Source organism: Oncorhynchus mykiss, chromosome 5, assembly GCF_057628025.1.
Source record: "Oncorhynchus mykiss isolate SJ-2025 chromosome 5, ASM5762802v1, whole genome shotgun sequence".
In the NCBI taxonomy this organism is placed as follows: domain Eukaryota; kingdom Metazoa; phylum Chordata; class Actinopteri; order Salmoniformes; family Salmonidae; genus Oncorhynchus; species Oncorhynchus mykiss.
The window spans coordinates 14,224,559-14,234,674 of NC_143026.1; the positions used below are offsets into that span (position 1 = coordinate 14,224,559).

The 10,116-nt window shown below is 41.1% G+C and overlaps 1 protein-coding gene across 1 annotated transcript in view; it reads left to right on the top strand.

Moving 5' to 3' along the window:
* gpr107 (G protein-coupled receptor 107) overlaps positions 1 to 1,716 on the top strand; it is a 32,494-nt gene extending 30,778 nt beyond the window's left edge. Inside the window, exon 18 of the mRNA XM_021601762.3 lies at positions 378 to 1,716. Coding sequence (XP_021457437.1) covers positions 378 to 468 — 91 coding nt within the window. The 3' untranslated portion in view covers positions 469 to 1,716. The remainder of the gene's footprint in view (positions 1 to 377) is intronic.
* Positions 1,717 to 10,116: the final 8,400 nt, after the last annotated feature.

Genomic DNA, 10,116 nt, shown 5'->3' on the forward strand with positions numbered 1-10,116 from the left:
GTCTGCCGATAAGAATACGGTGATTGATTATCTTATTAAACTAACTTATTAAATGTCAACTGTCTGCAACATGCAGCTGTTTCTTATGCTGGTTGGGTGGCTAGGGATGGCTAATAAACCTAGTTAATTGGGTAATTGAATGGTCTGCGGCCAGTTTATCATAGTACTTCATCCAAATCCAATGGTCCTGAGCTGTCTGGGTGAGGGACTATCCAAAGGGACAATCCAAATTAAGTTAGACCAATGTTTCAAGATGCTTGTTCCATCTGTACTGAATGTTGGGATGTGGTGGAGGTTTTCAGGGTTGACATTTTTTATTTAAAAAAAAAAAATATTTGGGGGACTAAATCCTATGCCTTTTTCTGCTGCCGCTTCAGAATAATGACCTCAACGGCGATGGGAGATGGAGTGAAGAAAGTGAAGAGGAGTGCAAATGGACCGACGGAAGAGCGGGAGAGCATGGCCTGATGGGAGATGTAGTACCCCAGCTCAGCCAAATACAGCGTCTCTGGACTATGTGGTCACAAGTGTGGCGACGGACACTCATTGCCCAGACATGAATTCTTAACCCACTTCACTTGTGTGTGGGTAACAGCCCAATATTAACTGGGGAACCTCCAACTATGGTTTAACAATGGTGGTTCTAACTGTATCTATGTGTATGTTAATGTATATCAATGAAATGACCCTCTGAATCAGAATTATCCTTTGATGTTAGAGTGAAGGAAATGTGGGGACTCCAAGTAACTAAGGCCACAATTCCTTGTCTGTTTTAATTGATACACTGAGGCTGCTGTGCTTGGTAATTATTTGTCTTTGTTATTATTTATTTTCTAATGTACATGCAGCATGATATCTCCTGTGACTCACCATCTGCCACACACACAAACAACAAAATACGTTCTGATGAGACAATGTCAAAAGCCAGTGGTAAAGAACACTATTTATTTATCCCTTCTTGCAAACCATAAAGTGGAAAAACTTAACTTCTAGTTTTAATGAAATACAGCATCTCACAAACTGACGGATCACTTTTTAAAATATATTTTTTAAGTTATTTGTGTTGTGCATCAGATTATTTCTGTTTTCCCTATTCTTCCTTAATTTGTGGTGCTTCATCTGCAGTGGAGTGGTACTGTGACTTATGTTTGTGAGATGCTTACAGATGCCCATTTGGGTCAAGGTTCCCTGCCTCGTGTGAGTCTAGCTTGTGGGTTGCAATTTGTTTTGTCAGCAAGTCATTTTCAGGGAAAAATCCATTGGCCCGTCAAGTTTTATTTTTGGTAGCAATGAAACTTGTCTAACTGCTTGAGAAACTGAGGCGCCATATAGAATATCCAATATCTTGATGTACTTTTACTTCTCCCTATACCAACCATATGGTCAGAGGTGACTGATAAATGTATTTAAAGTCAGTATGGCCAAAGCGGAAGACCACATCTTCAGTGGCGGAGAGGGGTATACTGACCGATGATGCCATTATTTGTTGATCAAGATGTTGCTATGTCTATATTTTGTTTATATAACAGTAATGCAAAACACATTGGCCTCCAGACCAGAAAGCAATGGGAGATAGATAATTATGTTTGCTGATGTTTGATGTTGCACATAAGCTGTGTTTGTTTAAAGACTCCATATATCGTTAAATTACAAAAGGAGATGAACAACCATGTAAATACTTTATCCTCTGTTCATAAAGGCTTTTTTGATCCTCAATTGACGTCTTTTGTTTTTAAAGCTGTCTTATTAATTGTCCCTAAATGCTATGCATCACATTTTCTGAGCTCAATTAGAATTTTGATGGGGACATGTTTAAAAGGGGGTCTGGAAGAGAGGCATGTAACAAAAGCCCTCGCCCACCCTTTCTTGTTTGTTCTGGAACAGGCTTTTTTGATTTCTGTGGCGTTTGAGGGAGACAGATGGATGCTTTCAATAATACATTGACAGGCTTGAGATGTGTGGGAGGTTGGTTAGTCTGGCAGCACAATTTGGAGGGACTGCTCTCTCGCCATGTACAGGAGGCTACCGAGGGGAGAACGGCTCATACTAATGTCCGGGACGGCGCAAATGAAAGGGCATCAAACACCTGGAAACCATGTGTTTGATGTATTTGATTCCATTCCACAAACTCCGCTCCAGCCATTACCACAAGAACATTATCTCAAGGTTCCACCAACCTCCTGTGTTTTGTGCCACTGAAAGCAGTTTTACAGATTTGTTAGAACTAAAAAAATAAATACACAAAATGTATACATTGATAGAATGACAGATAATGGACCTATATACCAACCAAAAACACCTTTTGTCAAAGTAGATAACAACAGAAAAGTCTAGTGGACATTGCTAGTCGTCTAGCCTTGTAAACATCTGCCAAAATTATTTAATTACGAATAGGCTTTTTTTTCCCAATTTGCTTTGAATAGAGCATCTTTGTTTAACATGAGCCCTACACATTGTGGATTCTGTAGTAGCCTGATATCAGGAAAAATATAGATGTCCATTATGCTTGAATTTATTCTAATGCATGTATTTTGGTATTGCTTTTCGAATGAGACTAGAAATGAGAGAACAGGTCATGCGACCTTTGCATGGCTTTGAAAGGGGAGATTCCATTAAAACACGTCACTTCGATACAGCTAGGACTGGAAGTTAATTTTTTGTAGCAGGTTAGGAGAATTAGTTTAAGGTTAAGAAAAGAGTTAGGGTTTGCGTAAATGTTCTCCTAACCTGCTACGAAAGGTCACTTCCGGTTGTAGCTGTATAGAAGTGAGGGGAGACTATAAGGACACAGATTACGTTGGACGCCAGACATGTACAGTGCCTTGCGAAAGTATTCGGCCCCCTCCTCCTCCTAGTACTCTCCTCCTCCCAGTACTCTCCTCCTCCCAGTACTCTCCTCCTCCTACACTCTTAGGGAAAAAAGGAGCTATTTAGAACCTAAAAGAACCCTTTTTGGTTGCAGGTAGAATATATATACAGTGCCTTGCGAAAGTATTCGGCCCCCTTGAACTTTGCGACCTTTTGCCACATTTCAGGCTTCAAACATAAAGATATAAAACTGTATTTTTTGTGAAGACTCAACAACAAGTTGGACACAATCATGAAGTGGAACGACATTTATTGGATATTTCAAACTTTTTTAACAAATCAAAAACTGAAAAATTGGGCGTGCAAAATTATTCAGCCCCCTTAAGTTAATACTTTGTAGCGCCACCTTTTGCTGCGATTACAGCTGTAAGTCGCTTGGGGTATGTCTCTATCAGTTTTGCACATGGAGAGACTGACATTTTTTCCCATTCCTCCTTGCAAAACAGCTCGAGCTCAGTTAGGTTGGATGGAGAGCATTTGTGAACAGCAGTTTTCAGTTCTTTCCACAGATTCTCGATTGGATTCAGGTCTGGACTTTGACTTGGCCATTCTAACACCTGGATATGTTTATTTTTGAACCATTCCATTGTAGATTTTGCTTTATGTTTTGGATCATTGTCTTGTTGGAAGACAAATCTCCGTCCCAATCTCAGGTCTTTTGCAGACTCCATCAGGTTTTCTTCCAGAATGGTCCTGTATTTGGCTCCATTCATCTTCCCATCAATTTTAACCATCTTCCCTGTCCCTGCTGAAGAAAAGCAGGCCCAAACCATGATGCTGCCACCACCATGTTTGACAGTGGGGATGGTGTGTTCAGTGTGATGAGCTGTGTTGCTTTTACGCCAAACATAACGTTTTGCATTGTTGCCAAAAAGTTCAATTTTGGTTTCATCTGACCAGAGCACCTTCTTCCACATGTTTGGTGTGTCTCCCAGGTGGCTTGTGGCAAACTTTAAACAACACTTTTTATGGATATCTTTAAGAAATGGCTTTCTTCTTGCCACTCTTCCATAAAGGCCAGATTTGTGCAATATACGACTGATTGTTGTCCTATGGACAGAGTCTCCCACCTCAGCTGTAGATCTCTGCAGTTCATCCAGAGTGATCATGGGCCTCTTGGCTGCATCTCTGATCAGTCTTCTCCTTGTATGAGCTGAAAGTTTAGAGGGACGGCCAGGTCTTGGTAGATTTGCAGTGGTCTGATACTCCTTCCATTTCAATATTATCGCTTGCACAGTGCTCCTTGGGATGTTTAAAGCTTGGGAAATCTTTTTGTATCCAAATCCGGCTTTAAACTTCTTCACAACAGTATCTCGGACCTGCCTGGTGTGTTCCTTGTTCTTCATGATGCTCTCTGCACTTTTAACGGACCTCTGAGACAATCACAGTGCAGGTGCATTTATACGGAGACTTGATTACACACAGGTGGATTGTATTTATCCTCATTAGTCATTTAGGTCAACATTGGATCATTCAGAGATCCTCACTGAACTTCTGGAGAGAGTTTGCTGCACTGAAAGTAAAGGGTCTGAATAATTTTGCACGCCCAATTTTTCAGTTTTTGATTTGTTAAAAAAGTTTGAAATATCCAATAAATGTCGTTCCACTTCATGATTGTGTCCCACTTGTTGTTGATTCTTCACAAAAAAATACAGTTTTATATCTTTATGTTTGAAGCCTGAAATGTGGCAAAAGGTCGCAAAGTTCAAGGGGGCCGAATACTTTCGCAAGGCACTGTACTTATGGCCTTTTCCATAGAAGAGCCATGGTGCATGCTTTTAGGGAGTCCCATTGAAGGGGTCGAAGGGTCCACGTGATGTCAGACTAGGGGACACACTCACTTCAAGCCACTTTGATATAAAGTGATTTTGAGAGCATTTTCCTAAACCTAATTTAAGTCTCCTAACCTGCTATGTTAATTATCTTAGCCTGCTGTGTAAATTTCTCCTAACCTGATACGAAAAAGTCACTTCGGTATCGGTGTTTCATGTCAGACTAGATGAGCCGGAGAGCAGTTCAGCCAGTTGGCGACAAGAGTCAGCACCGACAGGACAGGTGGCACTGACTTCGTGCAGAAGGGATGAATGAATAGGCCTACCCACATTAAGACTGTCCAAAGCCTAAAAAGTTCCTCTTTTTTTTTATTAATGAAGAGGTGAGCCTGATGAGGTGAACAGCAAGTGAGGTAAACATTTGACAACAACAAAAACATGTTTTTGAAAATGACACTTTTTGGCGGGGTCCATAGGCTAGGCCTACAGAATAGAGCGCAGTCTAGCACAAAGATAATTTTGAAATAATAATGTTTAAATTTCTTTCTTATATTATGTCTATAATGTGGTGTGGGGGCTGTGCTTTGGCAAAGTGGGTGGGGTTATATCCTTCCTGTTTGGCCCTGTCCGGGGGTATCATCGGATGCGTCCACAGTGTCTCCTGACCCCTCCTGTCTCAGCCTCCAGTATTTATGCTGCAGTAGTTTATGTGTCGGGGGGCTAGGGTCAGTTTGTTATATCTGGAGTACTTCTCCTGTCTTATCCGGTGTCCTGTGTGAATTTAAGTATGCTCTCTCTAATTCTCTCTTTCTCTCTTTCTTTCTCTCTCTCGGAGGACCTGAGCCGTAGGACCATGCATCAGGACTACCTGGCATGATGACTCCTTGCTGTCCCCAGTCCACCTGGCCGTGCTGCTGCTCCAGTTTCAACTGTTCTGTCTGCGGCTATGGAATCCTGACCTGTTCACCGGACGTGCTACCTGTCCCAGACCTATTATTTAAGAACATTTCAACATCTTAGCCATGTTCTGTTATAATCTCCACCCAGCACAGCCAGAAGAGGACTGGCCTCCCCTCATGGCCTGGTTCCTCTCTAGGTTTCTTCCTAGGTTTTGGCCTTTCTAGGGAGTTTTTCCTAGCCAACGTGTTTCAACACCTGCATTGCTTGCTGTTTGGGGTTTTAGGCTGGGTTTCTGTACAGCACTTTGAGATATTAGCTGATGTATGAAGGGCTACAGTGCCTTGCGAAAGTATTCGGCCCCCTTGAACTTTGCGACCTTTTGCCACATTTCAGGCTTCAAACGTAAAGATATAAAACTGTATTTTTTTGTGAAGAATCAACAACAAGTTGGACACAATCATGAAGTGGAACGACATTTATTGGATATTTCAAACTTTTTTAACAAATCAAAAACTGAAAAATTGGGCGTGCAAAATTATTCAGCCCCTTTACTTTCAGTGCAGCAAACTCTCTCCAGAAGTTCAGTGAGGATCTCTGAATGATCCAATGTTGACCTAAATGACTAATGATGATAAATACAATCCACCTGTGTGTAATCAAGTCTCCGTATAAATGCACCTGCACTGTGATAGTCTCAGAGGTCCGTTAAAAGCGCAGAGAGCATCATGAAGAACAAGGAACACACCAGGCAGGTCCGAGATACTGTTGTGAAGAAGTTTAAAGCCGGATTTGGATACAAAAACATTTCCCAAGCTTTAAACATCCCAAGGAGCACTGTGCAAGCGATAATATTGAAATGGAAGGAGTATCAGACCACTGCAAATCTACCAAGACCTGGCCGTCCCTCTAAACTTTCAGTTCATACAAGGAGAAGACTGATCAGAGATGCAGCCAAGAGGCCCATGATCACTCTGGATGAACTGCAGAGATCTACAGCTGAGGTGGGAGACTCTGTCCATTAGACAACAATCAGTCGTATATTGCACAAATCTGGCCTTTATGGAAGAGTGGCAAGAAGAAAGCCATTTCTTAAAGATATCCATAAAAAGTGTAGTTTAAAGTTTGCCACAAGCCACCTGGGAGACACACCAAACATGTGGAAGAAGGTGCTCTGGTCAGATGAAACCAAAATGGAACTTTTTGGCAACAATGCAAAACGTTATGTTTGGCGTAAAAGCAACACAGCTGAACACACCATCCCCACTGTCAAACATGGTGGTGGCAGCATCATGGTTTGGGCCTGCTTTTCTTCAGCAGGGACAGGGAAGATGGTTAAAATTGATGGGAAGATGGATGGAGCCAAATACAGGACCATTCTGGAAGAAAACCTGATGGAGTCTGCAAAAGACCTGAGACTGGGACGGAGATTTGTCTTCCAACAAGACAATGATCCAAAACATAAAGCAAAATCTACAATGGAATGGTTCAAAAATAAACATATCCAGGTGTTAGAATGGCCAAGTCAAAGTCCAGACCTGAATCCAATCGAGAATCTGTGGAAAGAACTGAAAACTGCTGTTCACAAATGCTCTCCATCCAACCTCACTGAGCTCGAGCTGTTTTGCAAGGAGGAATGGGAAAAAATGTCAGTCTCTCGATGTGCAAAACTGATAGAGACATACCCCAAGCGACTTACAGCTGTAATCGCAGCAAAAGGTGGCGCTACAAAGTATTAACTTAAGGGGGCTGAATAATTTTGCACGCCCAATTTTTCAGTTTTTGATTTGTTAAAAAAGTTTGAAATATCCAATAAATGTCGTTCCACTTCATGATTGTGTCCCACTTGTTGTTGATTCTTCACAAAAAAATACAGTTTTATATCTTTATGTTTGAAGCCTGAAATGTGGCAAAAGGTCGCAAAGTTCAAGGGGGCCGAATACTTTCGCAAGGCACTGTATATAAATACATTTGATTTGATTTGGATTTGATTTGAATGGATTGGAACTTCAATATTTCTCCAAGCTTGCTATGCAGTCAAATGTACTAGTTTTGACCACCTTGACCAACATGCAGCCTACATTCTCTTGTAGGTCTATTTTGGTTCAATTACATTTTTATTACATAATTGCATTCATATTTAGTATAGAGCCCTTGAAGGCGCCCTCTGATAGACTTCTCATGATTTTCATTTAATCTCTTGAAATAACTGAATTAAAATGCATTCCCAAACATACTCAAGACTTGCCTCTTGTATTAGGCTATTTACCCATTAAACAGGCAAAAATATGCCATCATATAATATGCATTTTGTTTTTACATCAACCCAACATTTAATGCCCCCCCCACCTCCCTCCCCCCACAAACTCTATTTCAAGATGAGCATGTCTATTCTCGGATTACCCTACTTTGCTCATCTCTCTTTCTGTTCAAAGTGTGTGTACCCATCTTCTTAAGGCACACTAATTGTGTGGTAGGCTGCTTAACCAGCTCAGACCACAGCAAAGTAGTGTCAATTGTCAGCTGTGCCTCTTTCCTGGCCAGGCTGGATTAAAGGGTAAGTAGCATAAACATAACCACATGTAACATATGGATTTGCATTAGTATACACATCAAAAGTCCCAATACAATGTTATACACCTCACATTTCTATTTTTGGAGTTACTTAAAACCGATCATAATTCCGAAGAATGTGTGATGTAATAGGGAGGACCCGGCAAGCCAGCCAGTTCCCTATAATGCTATAATGTAAACTCCAGCAAAAATGACTCCAAATTAAACCAAATTGTTTGCACTCATGACTACTGGTATCAATAACATTTTCAGCCAATTTATAAGCAAATACTTTATGAATTTGTTACAAATTGAATTGCAAGGTTGCTAGCCAACTAGCCTGCTAAAGTTAGGCCTACTAACCTGCTAATGTTAACCCTACCAGCCTGCTAACGTTACATCAGAATGAGTTAGCCAGTCAGCCCGGCTACGGTCGGCATGCTAGAACCCAACTACTGGAGACCAGTTAGAATACAACTAACACAACACAACTCAGGGAAAATCCAATAGCTATAGCAAATTAAATACAAAATAGATAGATTTCAGATGTCAGTCAACTCTAGCACTTAGCCAAGATGGAAAAAGTTACAAAAGTCCCGTAGCCTACTTCACAGAGAACATGCCGAAAAGTTGACAAAACAAAAAGGAGAACCTACGAGGTACGTTACACAATTAGAGCAAGCAGGTATGAATTTTATTGTATTTGTTTTGAGCCCACGGCAAGAACGTACCAAAGGGTTCCCACTAGATAATACAACCACAAAGTATGTGAAGAGCATGAGGTGTGGCTAATGTTAGCCTGCTTGAGCTAGCTACAGAGCTAGCATACAAACTCAATAGCACAGAGTAGATCCTCCATATGATGTTGAGAAATACTGCAATGTGGGTAGTTCGGAAGATATCCGGGAAATAAGTTAATAAATAGGTAAAAAATAAACATAACTATGTTTGTAGTGTTAGGGCAAAAACCAAATCGTGCACCCCTTGCGATCCCGAGGACCGAGTTTGGGAAACGCTGATCTAAGACATTGGTTGCTCCCGTGGGAGACCCGGGTCTATATTCCACGTGTTACACATGCAAGCCAGGTCCCTTGGCGAGGGCGATTAGTAGATTTGAGGCTTCTCCACGGGTAAGTGGTTCAATGGCAAAGATGGACTGTCCCTCTCGTCATATCGCGTGGTGAGGACTGTGTTCCTGCCATGAAACATGCAAAGCTTCATCAGTTCAGTTCCGAGCCGTAAAGCCTCTCCCCAATGATAAGAACCTCTGCAGCAATAACCGGTTGGCTTTGACAGGCAGCTGTTTGTCAGATGTATCATGGTCTATCGCTGGAATCTGCCAGTGTAAACAGAAATTCAATCTGGCAACAATCTGCAGCGAATCCATAAAACATAAGCACATTTTTATTTTTATTTATTTCACCTTTATTTAACCAGATAGGCAAGTTGAGAACAACTCATTCTCATTCTCATTTACAACTGCGACCTGGCCAAGATAAAGCAAAAAACTTTGTGACATCTGCTGATGTCAAAAGGGCTTTATAAATAAATTTGAACAACATATGACATTACAACATAGGCCTATGCCAAACGTAAAATGACCCCCATAAGGTGTCACTGTAGCTTTAAGTCTCTTTCATAACCCCTTTAAATCATTGTTCTATCAGTGACCTACTTACAAAGGTGGAACATTTTTTAAATACAGTGAGCTTCAAAGGTATTGGGACAGGGACACATTTTTGGTTGTCTTGGTTCTGTACTCCAGCACTTTGGATTTGAAATGATACAATCACTATGAGGTTAAAGTGCAGACTGTCAGCTTTAATTTGAGGGTATTTCATCCATATCGGGTGAATCGTTTAGTAACGACTGCACTTTTTGTACACAGTCCCTCCATTTTAGGGGACCAAAAGTATTGAGACAAATTCACGTATGTGTATTAAAGTAGTCAAACGTTTAGCATTTGGTCCCATATTCCTAGCATGCAATGAAAATATTAAGTGTATGTTTCTACAAACTTGTTGGA